The 20,588-nt window shown below is 36.6% G+C and overlaps 1 protein-coding gene across 2 annotated transcripts; it reads right to left on the bottom strand.

Annotated features, from left to right (window-relative positions):
• Positions 1-1,619: 1,619 nt before the first annotated feature.
• On the bottom strand, positions 1,620-17,032 carry PLRG1 (pleiotropic regulator 1). Of its 2 annotated transcripts, none has more exons than XM_061191587.1 (15): positions 16,925-17,032; positions 15,428-15,534; positions 14,258-14,400; positions 13,507-13,560; positions 12,548-12,641; positions 12,253-12,334; positions 10,779-10,880; positions 9,942-10,034; positions 7,703-7,852; positions 7,511-7,612; positions 6,911-7,013; positions 6,088-6,196; positions 4,936-5,075; positions 4,264-4,457; positions 1,620-3,686 (listed from the first exon to the last, which is right to left on the bottom strand). In XM_061191587.1, the coding sequence occupies exons 1-15, from the start codon at positions 16,931-16,933 to the stop codon at positions 3,627-3,629; spliced, it is 1,542 nt and encodes a 513-aa protein (XP_061047570.1). In that variant the 5' UTR covers positions 16,934-17,032; the 3' UTR covers positions 1,620-3,626. The 2 variants fall into 2 exon arrangements, with proteins under 2 accessions (XP_061047570.1, XP_061047571.1); XM_061191588.1 differs by lacking the exon at positions 16,925-17,032 and adding an exon at positions 15,065-15,136 and having other exon boundaries at positions 15,428-15,514.
• Positions 17,033-20,588: the final 3,556 nt, after the last annotated feature.

Below are 20,588 nucleotides of genomic sequence, written 5' to 3'. Positions count from 1 at the left end.
AGATTTGTGATGTATGCAGGTGGTTTTGGTAGGAGTTGACAATTCTATTTCTTCTATGGTAATCTGTGTAGGGTTTTTTGCATGTACTGCAGTCATAGGAATTTATAAAAATAAATATAAGAAAACTTAAAATTAACCATTTTATTTGACTCTTTAAATATAATGGCATGGATTTGGACATAATTGTCTCCCCTCTCCCCTTTATCATTTTTATTAGGATATCTATCATTCTTCTGTTTCTTAATTGGTTTATGTAAATAGTTTTATCTACTTCATTTTTGCACCAAAAAATTAACATTTAGGTTTATATACTAACTCTCCATCTTTTTTCACTATTTCTTATCAACTTTTACACTATTTTTTGAAGTTTCTTCTTTTATAAGACTTATGTTTAACACATTTATTTTCATTACTTTTGGATTAGTCAGTTAAGAGAAAGGGAAGTGAGGAGTCAGAGATGAGGTTAGAAGGTTATAAAAGGGAACAGAGAAATGGTGCATACTTAGAAGGGAACATTACGTTTAGTGATTTTTTTCTAAAGAGAGTCATATTTAAAAACATATATTACTTATTTAAATACAACATATTTATTGATGAGAATCATTTGGCAACAAGGGAAGGAATTTATGGTGCAGAAAAGAAAGGGGTTAATTGTGGAAGCAAAGTTCTTGAGTAGGCGAGAGTATAAGGCAACGATTGTACACATACTCAGCAAAGTTGTTCTTAGGTGGGTAGTTCACCCTTTGTTAACAGGAGGCAGAAGGAGTAACTGTGGAAATGTGTGTGGTCACTGTTGATGGCTTACCTGAGGTGTGTGCTCATAAACCAAAAATGAGTCCAGTTAGCACAGCTGTCTTTCTCTAACATTATTTTACAGCTTGAGTGTACCCAAGGCATAGGCAGAGTAGGAAATTTAGGTTGGGGTTCTGCCAAGTAAATTTTAAAAAGGCACATGCATGAAATTCTGCTTAAAATTTCATGGGGTTCATGGCCATACACGGTGGATGAACTTTTTGCAAGAGGATTCAAGAACACCATAATACAGGACAGCATGAAGCAGGGAAATGGATTTTTTCACGCTCTTCAGAATTTGATACTTGTGTCTAACAAACGTTAATAGTTGAAGTTCTGCTAGGCAGGATAACAGGGGCCAACATTCTCACCACCTTGTGCTAGTAATTTCTCCTTGGCCTTTGGACTAGGCTTTGGGATAGTACTCACCTCTATGATTTTTCTTCTTTTAGAAGGCATATTAGAATCTCCCAGGGATGCAAGTCTAGTGGGGTTTTTTTCTTTATTTAAGTTTACAAAATACATGCTTATAGAAAATTAAAACATTATAGAAATATATAAAGCCAATCATGAAAGTTCTCCCATAATCCCACTCTCACAAAGCCACTGATAACAATGTGGTGTTACTTCTCCAGTATTTTTTAGAGCATTAACAAGTTACTCTACCAAAAAAAAAAAGAAAGCTTGCACAGCTTCCTTTTTTATGTAAGGGTAAAATCTGGACATCTTATTATTCCAGAGATATTTCTTACTCTTAATGGAGAGAAACTGCATGAAGATACCATAATCTATTATACCAGTCCTTTATTGTTAGGACATATGGGCTAGTTTTAATTAAAGACAAAGGTGAAATAAATTTGCTGTGTACAGTTGTCAGATTATTCCCATTAGGCAGTTTCCTAGTGATTTCATTTCTAATGAGGAGTTAGCCAAAGATTCCAAGCGTCTTCAGTATATTCTGGAAAACTACCCTCCTAAAGATTGTAACAACTACACTCCCACCTTCAGCATGCAAGATGAGATATGTATATTTGGAAATGCTTATTCAAAATTATGGTATTATTTCTTAATTTGAAACAAATTTTAAACTGATTGTTCCTGTAATTTTGTTTTCTAACTATAGAAAGTGAAGTGTGACAAATTTTCTTGCCTGATAGGGAATCAGGATCCTAAGGACAGGGTTTGTAAAACTCGGTATATGCCAGAAAGAGGCACAGGCATCAGAAACTTAAATAACACTTTTCTATGAAGTCTTCACAAGAGACTGCAGCCCTTGCTATAGCTTCAAATACGTCCATTGGTATCTCCAGTTATTTCTCCAGGGTTTGATACCTATATTGGTAACCTACTGCTTGTGGAATACAATTGAAACTCAAAACACAAGCTTTCCCTGCCACCACCAGCTGTTCTCATTCAACTACAGCAGACAACTCTGTACTCCTGGGACACACACCTCTCACATGTCTGGTCTGTCACTTCACACCTCATCTTAGAGTACCCTTTTTCTTCTCTGACCTCTTTCAAGGCTCAGCTCAAACACCGCTGACTCTTAAGAAGTCTTCCATAATCCTCCTCAGGGAAAATAAATGGGCTTTTCCTCTATGTTATCCTGGCTTTTCGCTGGTACCTCTATGACAGCATTTCTGTAATAAGCTACTAAAGTGGAAGTCTTAAAGCAGCAGTCCCCAACCTTTTTGGCACCAGGGACCAGTTTCAAGGAAGACAATTTTTCCACGGACTGGGGATGGGGTCGGAGGGATAGTTTTGGGATGATTCAAGTGCATTACATTTATTGTGTACTTTATTTCTATTATTACTACATTGTAATATATAATAATTATACAAGTCACCATAATGCAGAATCAGTGGGAACCCTGAGCCTGTTTTCACTTGCCACTCACTGATAGGGTCTTGATATGAGTCTGCAAGCAGTTGATTTATTATGGTCTCTGTGCAGTCAAACCTCTCTGCTAATGATAATCTGTATTTGCAGCCGCTCCCCAGCTCTAGCATCACCGCCTCAGTTCCACCTCAGATCATCAGGCATTAGATTCTCATAGCGTGCGACCTAGATCCCTTGTATGTGCAGTTCACGGTAGAGTTCGCGCTCCTATGAGAATCTAATGCCGCTGCTGATCTGACAGGAGGTGGAGCTCAGGCGGTAACGCTAGTGACAGGGAGTGGCTGTAAATACACATGAAGCTTCACTCACTTGCCCGCCGCTCACCTCCTGCTGTGCGGCCTGGTCCCTAACAGGCCATGGTCCGGTACCGGTTCGTGGCCCAGGGGTTGGGGACCCCTGTCTTAAAAGACAGACACATCTCACCTGTCTACTTCCTCAACAGTATCTAGTGCAGAACTTTACAGAACATGCACTCAAAAACTGTTTGTGGAATAAACATACAAAAGTTAACGCTTCAAATCCTTTAATCCCAAATTATCAGTCACAGATACCAGTTTTTAAAGGATTAAAAAGAAAGACTGCTCCGCTCAAAACATGTCCTACTACAGTAAGCAGTTCTGTAAGTTAAAAACAAAAAAAAGTGTGTTTTAATAAAAGTGATAAATCATTCTATCTTTAGGATAGTTATGTTCAACAAACCCACATATGCTTGATATCTGCATCTTACCTCCTAGGATCTCAAACTGTTTATTTTAGAAATAAAAACATGGGGAGAGGGTCCTCTTCATTGTAAAATATGAAAAAGCAATGATTCAAGCATGTGAGTTTTTGCTTTATATTCCTAGCCAGAGCACAAATGACTGGATAGTCTCATCAACACCAAGCTAAAAAAGAAACAAAAAACTGGAACCGCCATGAAGACAATGCCACATTAAAATCTCTTTCTCTTGATAATTTCTGGCTTCCAGCTGACTGGATGAGTTTCTTCTGTCTAAAAATAGAAAAGTGAGTAAGTTAAAACAAAGTATTTCTGGTCTGCTTCATATTTAATAGGTTCCTTTCTAACAAAAATAAGGCACTTATTCAAAATTATATTACTTGGCATTATATATTTAGCAGTTCTTTAACAATTTTAAGATAAGTGACAAACTTTTGGCATTATCTGAATCTAATAAAGGATGAATGCATTCGCTACAAATTCAGTTTATGGTTTTTCATTTTAAATAAAATTGCTATTTAGATATTCTGATAACACCAAAGCTTATGATTCTAGAATTAATTTGCATAGTAATCAACTTATTTGCTGTGATTCTTAGTGTAAGATTTTCCCAATAACTCTAATAAGGAACGTTGAGATAAAATCAAAACTATGGATTTGCTGTCATCAATGAAACCAATAAAGAAATCTATGAGCAGACACTATTCAAGATGACAAATACTTTAATATTATGAAGATTACTTTCCCTTCTGATAATTTCAGTAACTTTAAAATGAACAAACGCTTGCAAAATTGGCACGGCTGATTTATTTTATTATACTTTACAATGTATATGAAACAGAGAACTTACCGCTGTATCATCCTCTCTGTACACTTTAATGGTTTTATCAGCTTCAGCTGTTAATAACCGACTTTCAGACTGATCAAAAGCACAAGCAAATATTCCTGACTCACTGTCCAAAGACCCAGGCTGCACTGCTGCATGAACTCTCTGGAAATTGTAGCCAGTTCTCCAGTCCCAAAGATGCATAGTGCCATTGTCAGCTTAAAGGGAAAGATATAGTTAAACCTGGTCTCCTCTCAACAATTCAGCTTGACAAATGTTTATTAAGCACCACAGTAGTAACTGCAGTCACTACTACAAAGATATATAAGATGCAGGTACTCAAGCTCCTCTTAATATCAGTTTGTCTACTTTCATTTGTACTTAATTCAGCATTTATTATAGATCTCAAAAAGCACCACAAAACGACATTCAACTCCAGAACACACAACCAAACTTTAGGAGATTTCTGGCATAAACCCCTAACTTAGATTTATCAATGTGGGAACTTAAAGAGAGCTAAACTATGAAATATGCTACGTGCATTATGAATATGCATGAACACACGTGAACATTCAAACACACGTTAAAACCGGCAAGTTCTGCTATAATACTTAGGTGTGATGACTTAGAAATTTTACTCACTAAAAGAAAAAAAAGACAGACTAAAACATATTTATCATAAAAATCTCATTTTACCTCCAGATACAAGCACTCCATCAGAATTTACTGTCAGTGTATTAATAATAGCATTGTGACCAGAAAGATTTTGAATGAAACTTCCATCGGGGAATTTCCACTGTTTTATGTTATCTGGAGAACCAGAGGCAAATGTGTAACTGAAATAAGATAAAGAATTAATGATAAAGTAAACCAAGTTAAATACAATGGTGGATTTTTAAAAATCTGATTATGGTTGTATTTTGCATGTGTGGTCAGGATCTATGCAGTTTTAGCAAAATATTATCGTCATACCAAGAGATAAGAGTATCAAGATATTTGTTCCAAGTTAAATCAGATTTTTAAATTATTTTAAATGTACGTTAAGTCCTAGGTTGAAGTTTTACTTTCCTCTCATTTCCCCGATGCTCTACACTGAGCTAAAGCAATAAACATACAAAACCCTAAATTCACATAAAGGGCAAGGGGTGATGTAACTATTTTCAAGAAAGCAAGAGAGAAAGCCAGAGAGAGAGAGGAGAGAGAGAACAAGAAGAAAGGGAGAAAACGAAAGAAACAGAGGCAAGAGGAAGAGAGAAAGGGAGGGGGAGGAATAAAGGGAATGAGGAAGACAGGGAAAGGGAGGAAGGACAAGAGTGAAAATAAAGCTAAGGGAGAGTGGGAAAGAGAGGGGGAGAGGCAAGATACGACTGTGACCAGGAAAGTGCCAGGTGATATAGTTTCATAGACAATAGGTTGTGATATTATGCTCCATCTCTCGGGATACTCTGACTATAACGTTCATGATTACTACTATTTTTTCCTATTATATTAACTTCCTCCTTAAGAATTAACTATTCTATGTATAGCTCAGTGTCTAATAATGTTTATGTCCAAAACATTAAATATAGCTACTATTAGCTTCAATTATGACATGCAACTTTTAACCACGATTTATTCGTATTATCTCATTTGACATCATTTTCACCATGTAGAAAGCTTTCCTTGTCTTATAGAGGCCATGAAGCAAAATACTACACAAGGAAAATAAGAGAAATGCATGTTCATATGTGGCACAGGTGCAAAAATGACAGTGGCTAAATGACTACCAAAGTAGTATTCATGTTGATATTTCTGTATTATACTAAGAACTGAAGAAAGAAGAGAAGCTACTTAGGAAAATACACTTACTGTCTTGGATGTAAAACCACAGCCCTGACTGATTTTTTGTGATTTGTTAATGTGACTCTTGTTTTTCCAGCCACCAAATCCCATAATCGTATTGTAGTGTCATGGCTTCCTGTAAGGAAAACACACACACATCCCCAAGATACACACAGATCAGAAAAAAAGAATGTGAAAGTCAAATATAATAAAATTGGAAGCATTCCTCCACAGACATATATATATGAAATAAAAGTCAAATTAACCCTTGGCTAATTGTTTTCTATAGTTCCAAAATATTTGGTTGATTTTAAGTTTAATTCTTAAAAAAATGTAATAAACGCTTGTTGCACTGTCATCTGAATAACTAGAACAAATGTGAATAACAAATAAAACAAATACATGATGTCATCCCCTAGTGGAGAGGAAGGAAAAAACTCTAATAATCATTTAGTTAATAAAATACACGGGAAGGAATTATTTTCTAGTCTTGAAGATTCAATGTTATTAACCATATTTTAAGCAAAACAAGACTCAACCCAGCTCTGAAAGTCTGACAGTATTTTGTCTTCTAACTTTAATTTCCTAATTTTGATACTATAAAACAATGCTTAGTTGTATCTAATAGCACTATTTTCTAGTCAGACATTACCTGATACAAAGATTCTATGATATGTAAAAAGTATGAGATAAAAACAATGGGATGAAATGTTACCACAAAAAATTTCAAGTGCACACAGAAACACTGTATATACAACACAAAGCAAGAGTCATAGTAAATATGAAAAGTATATAATCATAATGCACTCTGATATGACTATACTGTAAACTTGAAAAGTATCGATCGTACCAGTAATAATTTGTGGTTCTGCAGCTTGGCACCTCACTGTAGCCACCGCATTAGTATGTCCAGATAACGTGTGTACACTGGCTTTAGTTCTCACATCCCAAATCTATCAAAACACAACAGACATACTATCAAAGAGAACAGGTATTCATATATCAGGCAGGTAACTAGATCAATACAAGCCTGGGAATCTACTCGACAACTTTGTGTGCCTGCCTTGAATATAATGAAGAAAGTGAGTAAATGAAATAATCACCTGTAAGCTGGCTGGGGAATGTAGATAGGAGGCAGCCAATGGGGAAAAAAGCTAAAAGATCAGGGGACCTACTGACTAGGATGGGTATAATGGGGCTACTGAATGAAACAGCTAATGGACCACAGCTGTGGTGCTACACTGGCATGTGAGAGGTCACATGTCAGGGGCGGGGCCTCCCAATTATAGACATAGTGGGGCCACAGAACTCAGAAGATGAAGACTAGGTAGGGTATTGATCGGTCAAGGCAACTATCTTTAAATTCTCTATCAAAAAATACATGACTTTAGGACCAAATAAGCATACTGTAAGATGCAATATATGTACAGATCAGCTCTATTCCATTTACCCGTGCAGTTGAGTCTCGGCTACACGTCACCAGCACGTCGATTGTTGGGTGCAGATCTAAACCATACACTGCACTCAGATGTCCATGATAGTGCCTTATAACCTAAAAAATAAAGAAAGAAAGTTAAAATTTCTACAATTAGGAAGATAAACAGGGGCTCATAATGTCTCCAATCCTTAACTCCACGCTTACCTTATTATACTCAAGATCCCAGCATTTGACTTGTTTGTCTTCTCCACAGGAGAACAAGTACGGGCTTCTCGTGCTCACTATCACACCACGCACTGTACTGATGTGCCCAGTTAATGACAGTTTTAACTTGCCACTAGCCAAGTCCCAGATCTGCAATCAAAAAATATTTAATTTTTCTTCTTGTTTATTATTCCAAAGCAAATTTTTAGAATCTTGATGTTAAAATTGTCTTCAAAAAGTGAAAGATAAAAACACATAAAAATATAAAAGTTTGCAAAATGACCCCATCACCAAAAATAAAATCAGGGAAAAGAGAATTAAAGGGCATGATCAAACTGGGAAAATATTTGCGTAGATGACAAAAAGTTAATATTCTTAATATATAGAGGACACCACTGATAGTAAAAGTATGAATACTGAGGTATTAAATTAGTCAAGGATGGCATCAACTTAAAAAAAAAAAAAAACCTAAAAGTAGCAAATAAAGGTATCAAAAACTTCAACATCACTATAAATTTTATATACAGTTTTTGAAAGATTAGATATTCACTTCTGCTTATCACAATAGTAGATATTTTTTAAAAAGCACAAGCAATGGGTTGAAAAGGATCCTCTCGCATGCTGCAAGTATCAATTCATCCATTTTGGAAAAAAATTTTTAACTTTGGGTGTCAACTTCAAGAATGTCTGACCTTTAATACTTTTTTCTGGGAAACTATCATAACAAAACACTTTAAAATACAGAAAAAGCTTTAGGCACATATTAATTACAGCATTACTTACGTTAGTGAAAAATCAGGAAACTAAAAAACTTTAATGCCTAACAAAAGGAAAATAGATTATAGAATATCTAAATGATATAATACTATGGAACCATTTAAAAAAATGTTCAGGAGAGGAATGGATTGGGAGTTTGGGATCAGCAGATGCAAACCATAATATATAGAATGAATATGTAACAAGGTCCTACTGTATAGCACAGGGAACTATATTCAATAACCTGTGATAAACCATAATGGAAAAGAATATGAAAAAGAATGTATATATATGCATAACTAAATCACTTTGCTGTACAGCAGCAATTAACATATTGTAAATCAACTATACTTAAAATAAATTTTAAAAAAAGATGTTCAGTTTTTGACAAGAATATGCCTTTGACACAATATTAACTGAAAAAAAGCTGGGAACAAAAGTACATATCAAACATGATTTTTAAAAGATACACATTTATATACACAGGAAAAAAACTCAGAAGAAAATGCAGATACACATACACAAAAATAAATGTTAAAAAGAAAATTCAAATATCTGACAGTGGTAGTATTATGTATGGGTCTATATTCTTTTTCTTTTATTTATTTATTTATTTTTGGCTGCGTTGGGTCTTCATTGCTGCGCGCAGGCTTTCTCTAGTTGCAGAGAGTGGGGGCTACTCTTTGTTGAAGCGCGGGGGCTTAGTTGCTCCGCGGCATGTGGGATCTTCCCGGACCAGGGCTCGAACCCAGGTCCCCTGTAATGGCAGGCGGACTCTTAACCACTGCGCCACCACGGAAGCCCTGGGTCTGTATTCTTTTATACTCCTTTACATTTTCCACATTTTTTATACATAAGCATGCTTTAATTTTGTAACCAGAAGGAGAAAAAAATATGAAGGAATTAATTGTAAATAGTCAGCATGTACTGTTTGGAAAAAACCTGTTGCTTAAATACTACTTTTCAAACAGACATTTATTTGGGACTTTTTTTTTTTTTTAATTTATTTATTTTATTTATTTTTGGCTGCGTTGAGTCTTCATTGCTGCACGCCGGCTTTCTCTAGTTGCGGTGAGCAGGGGCTACTCTTCGTTGCGGTGCGCAGGCTTCTCATTGCGGTGGCTTCTCTTATTGCAGAGCATGGGCTCTAGGCGCAAGGCCTTCAGTAGTTGTGGATTGCAGGCGCTATAGCGCAGGCTCAGTAGTTGTGGCACACGGACTTAGTTGCTCCGCAGCACATGGGATCTTCCTGGACCAGGGCTCGAACCCATGTCCCCTGCATTGGCAGGAGGATTCTTAACCAATGCACCACCATGGAAGCCCTATTCGGGACTTTTAACTGGTATAGATAATAAATTTCACTCCACACTCAGGTCTAAGAAATCAGAGAACTGGAACAGCAATTCCCACCAGAGGAAATAAAACATTAAAATTACATGGCAAACACAAAATCATGTTTACTTTTTTCTTCCTTCCTTATTACCTTTATAGTTCTGTCAGCAGATCCAGTAACAAACCACTGGTTTCCAGGTTCCACAGCAATACATCGAACCCAGCCAAGATGCCCACTGATCACCTGCATTTAAAAAGGCAGAATGAGCAGGCTCACTACACAGAAGCTAAAGTTTATTCAATTTCAACTCATCACACTTATGTTAAATATGGTACAATTGAAAAGCACAACTACAGTGATAGAAAAAAGATGAATGGTTGGCAGGGGTGAGAAAGGGTATGATTATAAGAAAACAGCACAGGGGTGTTTTTGAATCAGTGGAACTTCTATTATCCAGATTGTGGTAGTGGTTACCCAAATTTATATATCTATTAAGATTTATTAGATCTATACACCAAAAGAAAGTCTATTCTAAGGTATGATAATTTGTCTAGCTGTACGTTTCCTACTATTTACATTTTATTTTAGATTTGGTACATTTTGAATCATTTCAATTTACTATAATTAAAAAGATAATTGGTAGGGCCATAGAAATGTCCTGATGTATGGATTTTCTCCTTGGACTTCACATAGAACACCTCGAATACTTTCCTAAATCTATTCTGTCTGCTCTCCATTTAGTAGCCTTCTATCAATATTTTATACTGTATTTTATACAAAATACAAGTATAGCTTCCATTTAATGAAGTCTCCTTCCCAAGGTATCTTTTAGGATACTGTCTAAGCCCCTCACTCCACCCCACCTCAGATCACTCTACCAGCTCTCATATTCACTCTGTTTCCTCCTTATTCCATTCCTCGGCTCTTGTTTAACTGGAAAGCAGCGATCATGTTTCACGTAGTGGAATAATATACAGATTCACTCACTCTGTAGAGTTTCCACGGTGGGTGCCACTGAGGTTTCGGCATTGTAGGGGCTTTTTTAGCCATCAGTGCGGAGTTCTTGGCATTGCCACCGTCCATAACAACCTAGATATAGAATAGATTAGATTATTATTAAAGATATCTTACCTAAGGTTTCATGTTATCAATTCAAAAATGTAAAGTCAAAGGGATTTAGGAAAGTTTTTTTCCTTAAGTAAAGAAAAAAAGATATCTGAAAAATATCTGCATACTTAGAAAATGAGTCTAAGACTTCCGATCAGAACTGTATTTTCCATATGTTAATTTTAACTTTAAAAAACAATTAAAAAATCTCAGAGAGGCAGAACCTTAACATTGAGAGCACATATCACTGTGCACGGGTTCAAAACCCAACTCTGTCCATTATTACCTAATGACCTTGGGTGTAAATTATGTAACCTCTGTGCCTCATTAGTAAAATGGAAATAACAGCAACTACCTCATACAGTTATTATGAAGACTGTAACAGAGTAGTAAATGCTAAATGTAAGCTCCCATTATTATTTAAGTAAATATATGTGCATTAATGCCGTTGCTTTTGTCATATTTTAACATTATTGATTTCATACTACAAAGGAGAGACTGAGAGTTCCTTCTATTTATCTCCCACAAAAGTATTTCAATACTATCTTAAAGGGTATACTAGCTGATATAACCATCTACTGCTAGCATCCACCCATCCATCCATCCAAAAAACACTGAAGCCTGTAAAGTTACTGCCCTCAAGAAGCTTATGTTATATCCTAAGGAGGCAGAAAGCCTGGGCAGATGTTGTGAATGGAGGCTAAAGACCCTGGTAGGAAGACTACAAATTCATTCACTTCACAAAGCAACTGCATAATAAACTGAGGAAGTAAAGACTGCACTTACTTCAAGTAACAGCATAATAAAGCAAACTGCATATTTTCAGTTATTCTTTCTATAACTACTTTCACCAATAACAACAGTAGCTGCCGTTTACTTACAAACAAATATTTCTAAATGCTCATTTATAAGATATTAGTTGTATAGCCTGTGAATATTACAATACTAATAGCACTCAACTCTAACCGTACAAAGCAACTGAGAGTTTAATAAAAAACACTTTCGTATCTAACACGTACTAATACAAGCTTCAGAATAACCGTGCTTGCATTTTTAACAGTGGGTAATAAAGAGCAACATCACATTATCTTCAACAAAATAAATGTTATGTCCAACGTGCAAGCAGACACAAAATTAACAGAACTTTAAATTATTTTGTCAATTCACTAGCAACTTAAATTTTAGGGCTATGAAATATTAGCAACTAGCTCAGGCTGCTATTTACTTGAACAAGTCCAAGGAAAATGTTCATTTATTTAATATTTAAGGTAAGAATCTTGGAATAAAGGGAAATAGGCAACATGTTAAAGTTAGAAACCCACAGTGTGATGTGATTTGACACAGACAAACTTACCGCCCCTGCAGGCTGTGACCGGTCAGAAGCCCCAGGGTGTCGGTATTCACCTCCAGCAGGTGCACTACGGTTTGCATCGACCCTGAGGCAAAAGAAACACCATATTCTAAGTAATTAATGTCTCCAGTCACGTGTTCTGCAGGACTGACTATATTTTAAGTTTTTGTAAGCACTGGTAAAGGAAAATGTCATATAATACGTAACTACAAAGAAACAAATTTAAAAATGAGAAAAAATGTGAACAGTAAACTATGCTTTCAAAATCTTTGTTATTTAGAAGCATAATATCTCCTACCTGGCTTGAGAAGTAGGTAATGCCACAGCTAAGGACTGTGCAGCTGATTCACTTGGCATTCTTTGGATCTTAGTGTCCGCTGTCAAAGCAACCCCTGTTGAAATAAAAAAAATCAACTCCTTTTAGTATCTATCTTTGCTTCCATTTACATGCATTTACAGTAAAATAGTGGAGGAATACATAACAAAAAGGTAATGGTGATTATCTCCAGGTGGTGATATTATAAAAATTTTTATTACATTTTGTAGGTCTTTTGTTTCTAATTCTTTTACAATAAATATTGCCCAACAACACATATCTCAAATTCATCTCATATATTTAATCAAAACAGCTTAATATTAACATAGCCCAAGACAGTAAAGTTAAATTTCTATTATCTTGGGATATTACCTTCAAATATAAAAATTAAGCAGTTCCCCAAACACTAACAGAATGTGTCGAAGGGTAAATGTAAATTCCTACAACAAGAAGCACCAATTCATCCACACTTTGAATATGGTGAATTCCGTCCTCTAAAATTACTAGAACCTGGATATTCTAAGCTTTTTGTCTTCCACCCTGTTATACTGGCCACTCCATTTGTGTGCTAATTCCTCTTCACATACAACACACCCAGGATATGTTTCTATCATACCTGCTTCTATACTAACACTTCTAACACTTTTATAAGCTTAGTGATATTTATGTGTCCGACTAAACTTCCAAGTAATAAGCTTGTCTTAGCCTGGAGCAGTCTTATTGTCTTTGAATTCTTAGCACAGTGCCTGAAAAAAAATAGGTGCTTAAGAACGTTTGCTGAATGAATGCATGTGAAACTTAGTTATCATCTAAAAAGCTATGCCTGGATGCCTGGTTATTGAGCTTACCTTATATTTTACAGGCAATGGGAATCATATTATTGGCTCAGTCATGGAAATATAAGTGACAATAAGACATTTTCAAATATAACAGCTACTTACCAGGTCCTGGTGGATACGGATGTGTACCTGTCACCAAATATTCAACTTCTTGTCCTATTAAAAAAAGAGAGAGAGAGAAAGAGAAAATTCACCTGTGGCAAAATTATCGTATATACAAGTATCACGTCTTTTAATGAATTAAATAATATTAAATTATCAACTGGATACCTCAATTTTCCCAACTAAGCCCAAGCCTCAGAAATAAGGTAAGTTGATCATTTTTGCTTTGCCTTCTGAAGACCATGTACACAGGTAGTTCCTTGATCATTTGCTGATGTGATGTCAAGAAAGCTTGTACATTTGCTACATAGCAATGGTGTGTAGAGAGGTCATCTTATCAAGTAATAATCCACTCAGGTTTATCTTCCAAACAAACGGTTTTCCTGTGGAATCTTGGATTATCTTTATTCACTACAATTTGAGTACTTAATATCATCTTTCTGAATTATAGCCAAAACAGATAGATGAAAGAAAAATTCCCCACAGGTTAGGAATTTTTCCTTTAGTCTCCACTATGACTATCTCCATACCCTAAGAATTCCTGCCATCACTATACCACTGTTTTAATTTCCTATAAGGGAAAAATCCACCAACCAATAATCTCCTTCACTACTCCAATGAGGAAATCAAGCTGTTAAATAGGGTATGGTTCTAATAAGTCCTTCTAGAAGAAGCACTACTAAGACATTTCATTTTTCTATTTTTAAAATTCACATATAAATCCTGACATTTCTGACAATGCCATACTCACCTTGATTGGCAGGATATTGTTTGTGTCCATATGAATCTGATGCATTCTGAGGGCCTTTCTCTTTAAGATTTTCTTTTGAAGTAGGCATATGCAACACAGGACCATACTCATTACGCAGTTTGATTGCCATTTTTCGTTTGTGACTATTTAAAAATTATAAACATAAAAATGTAACTTTGAGTACTTTAAATATATTCACCAATGTAAATATATTCACAGATAGCCAAGAAACAAGTTTTTAAGTAGCTTAAGTTTACCTAATCATGTAGAAAAAGTTACTATTAAGATTTTAAAGTTAAACAATATTTTTAAAAATTTCCAAGTGCATTTCCACACTTTTGTTCACAATCTACCACATAGCATCCATTAAGTCAAGTAATAGTTTAGTTTGTTAACCAATTATATAAAAACTTTCATGTTGATTTATCAAAGGTCTGATTTTAAAATATATAGAAACTAATATATCCTTTAAAAAACCTCAGTCAGTATACTTTCCTTCAAATGTCTAAATATAAAAATACAGTAAAAGCTTCTATAGTAACCTTTCCTGGATATACCTAGAAAGATTAGTTCAAACTAATCCAAGTACTTAATTCAGCATTTTAGAAACAAATGCACTTATTATGCTACTTTTAAGGATAGTCCACTTGGTAAATTAAATATAAATGCTTGTTTGAGGAATTAGGTAGATTTTAAAAGAAGGGTAAAGGACAAAGAAGGAACACTGCACATAATGCAATCCCAGACTGGAGCTGGAGATGTAGAACCAAAAATATGCCACCACTCAAAAATCTTCATCATACTAACGAGAAAAGATGGGAGTAGAGGTACTGGCCAGGTACAATTTCAGCTCAGCAAGGCTCTGAGAGCAGCAGGAAGCTGAAAGCACATACAAAGTGATTGATTATAAAATATAACGCCTAAAAGGGACTCTCCTAATTACTGGGTATTTGTAAAATGCAATTAATTAATGGGACTTTTACTGTAAAAGATAAGGCCAAAAAAAATAAAGTTAAGTCAGCTTAATATGCCCAAACACCACTCATTACTGAATAGATATCCTATGAGTTAGTATTACTCACTAATCTTTAAACCTTCCCCTCTCCCTGCTCTCTTCCCCCAATATTATAAGTTGAAATATTCTAGCAATTGAAAAGGAACTATCCCTACCTCTCTTCATCCAAAGGCACAGGTTTTCCATTATCAGCCACAAACATGTCATGGGTTCTCTTCAATGACCTGAACACAAGTGTGTGCACAGAATGTTTCTGTACCTCCTAGAATAAAAGAGTATAATTACATATCTAGCTACAAATTATATATACCATCACCTAAATTAAAGTCAAATTAGTTATACACTTTACATGTTTAAATATGTAAAAAGCTTTGTATCACTCATCACAGCTATCTGTAGCAAGCTATAAGAGTCAAGTTCAGAGAAGAGGAAGAAGCTCGTCTTGGGCCAGAGCCCCAGGTATACCAGCTGAGTGATGCCTGAGATTAGCCATTTACTCAATAAATATTTACTGAACTCCTACTAATTGAGTGGCAGGTATTGTGCCAGAAACTAACAACAGAATGATGAAAGGCAGCCACGGTCCCTGTGCTCAAGAGGAAACAGACAAATAAAAATAAACAAAGTAACTCCACATTTTAATAAGTGCTATGAAGGAAACAAGCAGGGGGCTGAGACAGAGGACAGAGGAAGACCTTAGGGTGGTAATGAAAGATCTCTCTGAGGTGGCAGCTAAGCAGAGAGGGAGTTAGCCTTGCACAAAATAGAGGTAAGAACAATCCAGGCAGAGAGAAAAGGCCATGTAAATACAAAGGCGTTCGGTAACCGAAATAATGCCAGAACCTGCAGTACAGCTGTGTATGTTCAGTGAGAGGGTGGATTGATGATGCAAGATGAGGTTGTAAGGATAGACAAGGTCCAGATAAGTTTTTTTTATACCATTACAACGGTCTGCATTTTTGCTCTAGATACACAGGGCCACTAAAGGGTCTTAAGCAAGAAAAGCTCGAACATCCTACGTTTTAAACTGATCAATTTACTGGGGGTGGGGGAGGGGTGACAGAAACAGAAGCAAAGAGACCACCTAAGAGCTAATGCATCAGCGTTGGTGGAAGATGATGTGGTCTGAATTCAGGTGATGGCAGTGGGCCTGGACAAGTCAAGAATTCTGAGATAAAACGAACAAGGCTTGCTAATAGTTGTTCAAGCTAACGGAAAATGCAAAAATTCAAGAATGGCAGGTTTTCCCAGGGAAGAGCTTTAGTAAGACAAAAAGTGAAGACCAGAGAAGACCGCCAGTTTTTTAAGACACAGAATCACCGACTCGACCCAGCAGGCATCGAGTACCACTGGTCGAACATCGACAGAAGCCCCGCCTCAAGGGACAGTGCCCAGCTCAAGTGCCCAAGGGCCAAATGAAAACTGGAGGAATTATCTCAGGCTTCCCGCCCAGACAGAACCTCCAACTTGTGCTCTCATCCGGCTTCTCTGCCTCCCTAAAAACCTTAAGAGACTACCCGGCCTCGGCCAAACAGCCTCCCCTCGCAGCCACTACTCTCCCCTGACTCCCAGCACCCTCGATCCCCCACGCCCGCCGCCAAAGAAAAATAATCCAGAACAGATGGCCGCTGGGCACCCAAGTGTCACTTTACCTCGACCATGACGCCGCGGTCTACCCAGTCACTCCACCAAGGAAGAAACACTAACCAACAGGACGGAAACGGCCGCCACAACTACTCAGCCCCTTCCGGAATCGGGCGTCCTGGCGCCGGATGTGATGTAAGACTCCGCGCACGCGCGCTGGTGGCCTGCAGGCAGTCTGGGGCCAAAGGGCGGGCCTTTCTCCTCGGGGGCCGCCTGTGGGGCGGAGCTTCGGGACTGTGGGGCGGAAGCTACCGGAATCGCGGGAGTTAAGGTTTTACTCGCTTCTGCAGAAATCTTGAGATAATATCGTTTTCTGCCTTACTCTCAGCCTTAAATATTTTGGTTTAGGGCTGTGGTTGTTTTCACTCTGTTCTTTGGAATCTTAATGCTTTTTTTTCCAGACAACCTGAGCAGTCAGTTCTAGGGAAGGTCCGGAGAGCGCGCGAAGGCTCTTACCCTTCCTTGCCTTCTTCGGGGGTCGCCTCCGTGATTTTTGTCGCCTGATTCCGCTCCTTGGCTCAATTTGGCTGGAAGCATTTAGAAGTCTTTGTAGTCTTGGTGCCTAAAAACAATTCCACTTACACTGTCCATTAAACGCTTGTTGAGTGAATATTGCGGAATGGCTTCAATTTGAGAAATTTTGCAAAAGATTTTGGCTTTAACAGCATATGGCAAAATCTCAAATTTATTTTCCGCCAGCAGAGTTTTTTTTTTTTTTTTTTTTCTTCAATATCCCAACAATGGCATAACTCTTGGCCATTTCCTCGTTGTCTGATGATGAATGTGGCTTCAACAATGCCAGGGTACAGTTTGTCAAAGCTGGTGGAAGAAAAACACAACTGAAGACTTTAGCCATTTTTGTGTGTATACAGACTGGTGCCAAAGGATTGGCATTTTGTTTTATACCCAGGTAAAATCTGCAGTTTGTGATCAGTCGTGCCTATTTTTCCACATAAGAAGGAAAATTGATGGAACTGGACATTTGCAAACTTGAATAGACAAGCATTTTACTGGCTCTGCTTGTTCTTTAACCATAGTCAGTTTCCACAGATCTTGTCACAGAGCATGTTGTGTATACTTTGAGAGGGAGAAAAATCTATCAAAAGTATAACAATGTGAATTGATCATCTCATTTAGGAATTAATTTTTAATTCATTACAAAAATTAAGGCCATCCTTCTATTTGAAAATACAGTCATCTCTGAATTTGAGTGTAAGTTTGGCCTTAAGAACTGATTTTCTATAGCAGTGGCCACTGATGGTAGGCCTTGCAAGGAAATGCCATAATTATAAAATATGTACTTGGGAAAATAAATCAGAGTATACCTTACCTATAGATAGAAATAACTATACAAAAGAACATGACCAGCAAAGGGCAATAAAATTATAGAAAGGTAAGCAACATTCTAATATATCTATGGCAATATAGATAAAGATGTGGTACATATATACAGTGGAATATTACTCAGCCATTAAAAAAAACAAAACAATGCCATTTGCAGGAACATGGATTGTCATACTGAGTGAAGTAAGTCAGACAGAGAAAGACAAATATCGTATGATATCGCTTATATATGGAATCTGAAAAAAAAGAAGGATACAAATGAACTTATCTACAAAACAGAAATAGAGTTACAGATGTAGAAAATAAACTTATGGTTACCAGGGAAGGGGGAGGGATAAATTGGAAGATTGGGATTGACATATACACACTACTATATATAAAATAGATAACTAATAAGGACCTACTGTATAGTACAGGGAACTCTACTCAATACTCTGTAATGGCCTATATGGGAAAAGAATCTTAAAAAGAGTGGTTATATGTATATTTATAACAGATTCACTTTGTTGTACACCTGAAACTAACACAACATTGTGAATCAACTATACTCCAATAAAAATTAAAAAAAAAAAAAAAGTCCCTGTCCTGGCTGACACCTAGAGCTGCCTTATTTGAGCAGTAGGGGTCACTGCTGCTCTTCAGAAGCGTAGGAGGATTGTTGCCAAAAGCACACATGGTGAATACTTTATTAATATATATTATTAAGTCTGTTTGGGTGAAACCAATAGTACAAATCTTAAGGAAAGTCTCCCTTCATTAGTTAAGCTAATTTTTTTTTTTTTACTCACCAATATAGGACATCTCTTTATTCTCTTTCAAAAATCAATAGCTTTTATGTATGCAGTTAAAACATATAATGGGGGAAAATCTCATTTATAACAACAATAAATGAAAAGTATGCAAGTCATATGAAAAAAGCTTAAGGGACATAAAGAAGAAGATTTGAATCAATGAAAATGCATACCTTATTCTTGGATCAGAAGACTCAAAATTATAAATGTCTGTTATGTCATTAATCTAATCTTGGGCATATTTTACAGAAAATACTGTTAATTTAATTCAAGACATTTTTATTAAATAGTGAAAGGTTTTTTAAATGAATGTTATAAAATACTCCAAATAAAAAGTTTTCATTTTCTACAGAGTTTTACTATTGGTACTATATACTTAATCACTTTTAAGTGCTTTATTGCATTGTGTGAAAATACAGCTTCTGTTTCCAATGTGTGATTTATGCTTTTTTTAAAAACTCAGTTTGATTCCCAAACATTTGATCTTAACTTTCCCTTTGAATTAGTTCAGCAAACCCCAGAAGCTATCTCAGCCATTAATTAACTTACCTTTTAGAGGTATTTTTTTTAAATTTATTTATTTTATTTATTTATTTTTGGCTGCGTTGGGTCTTTTTGTTGTTGTTTTTGTTTGCTTTTTGTTTTGTTTTGTTTTGTTTTTAACATCTTTATTGGGATATAATTGCTTTATAATGGTGTGTTAGTTTCTGCTTTATAACAAAGTGAATCAGCTGTACATATACATATATCCCCATATCTCGTCCCTCCTGCATCTCCCTCCCACCCTCCCTATCCCACCCCTCTAGGTGGTCACAAAGCACCGAGCTGATCTCCCTGTGCTGGCTGCTTCCCACTAGCTATCTTACATTTGTTAATATATATAAGTCCATGCCACTCTCTCACTTCATCCCAGCTTACCCTTCCCCCTCCCTGTGTCCTCAAGTCCATTCTCTACGTCTGCGTCTTTATTCCTGTCCTGCCCCTAGGTTCTTCAGAACTTTTTTTTTTTAGATTCCATATATATGTGTTAGCATAAGGTATTTATTTTTCTCTTTCTGACTTACTTCACTATGACAGATTCTAGGTCCATCCATCTCACTACAAATAACTCGATTTCGTTTCCTTTTATGGCTGAGTAATATTCCATTGTATATATGTGCCACATCTTCTTTATCCATTCAAATGTTGATGGACACTTAGGTTGCTTCCATATCCTGGCTATTGTAAATAGAGCTGCAATGAACATTGTGGTACATGACTCTTGTTGCTGTGTGTGGGCTTTCTCTAGTTGCGACGAGTGGGGGCTACTCTTCATTGTGGTGCTCAGGCTTCTCATTGCGGTGGCTTTTCTTGTTGCAGAGCACGGGCTCTAGGCGCCCGGGCTTCAGGAATTGTGGCTCGCGGGCTCTAGAGCTCAGGCTCAGTAGTTGTGGTGCACAGGCTTAGTTGCTCCGTGGCATGTGGGATCTTCCCGGACCAGGGCTCGAACCCGTGTCCCCTGCATTGGCAGGAGGATTCTTAACCACTGCACCACCAG

Source organism: Eubalaena glacialis, chromosome 5, assembly GCF_028564815.1.
Source record: "Eubalaena glacialis isolate mEubGla1 chromosome 5, mEubGla1.1.hap2.+ XY, whole genome shotgun sequence".
NCBI classification, from domain to species: Eukaryota; Metazoa; Chordata; class Mammalia; order Artiodactyla; family Balaenidae; genus Eubalaena; species Eubalaena glacialis.
Note: the sequence above shows the minus strand (reverse complement) of the source record. Positions and strands in the feature narration are given on the sequence as shown.

Bases quoted from the DNA above. Each gene is read 5' to 3' on its own strand.
- PLRG1 (XM_061191587.1), bottom strand. The intron at 12,642-13,506 runs GTAAGTAGCTGT...TTATTTCAACAG, and splicing joins TCCGTATCCACCAGGACCTG to GGGTTGCTTTGACAGCGGAC. The intron at 10,881-12,252 runs GTAAGTTTGTCT...TTCTATATCTAG, and splicing joins GGTCACAGCCTGCAGGGGCG to GTTGTTATGGACGGTGGCAA.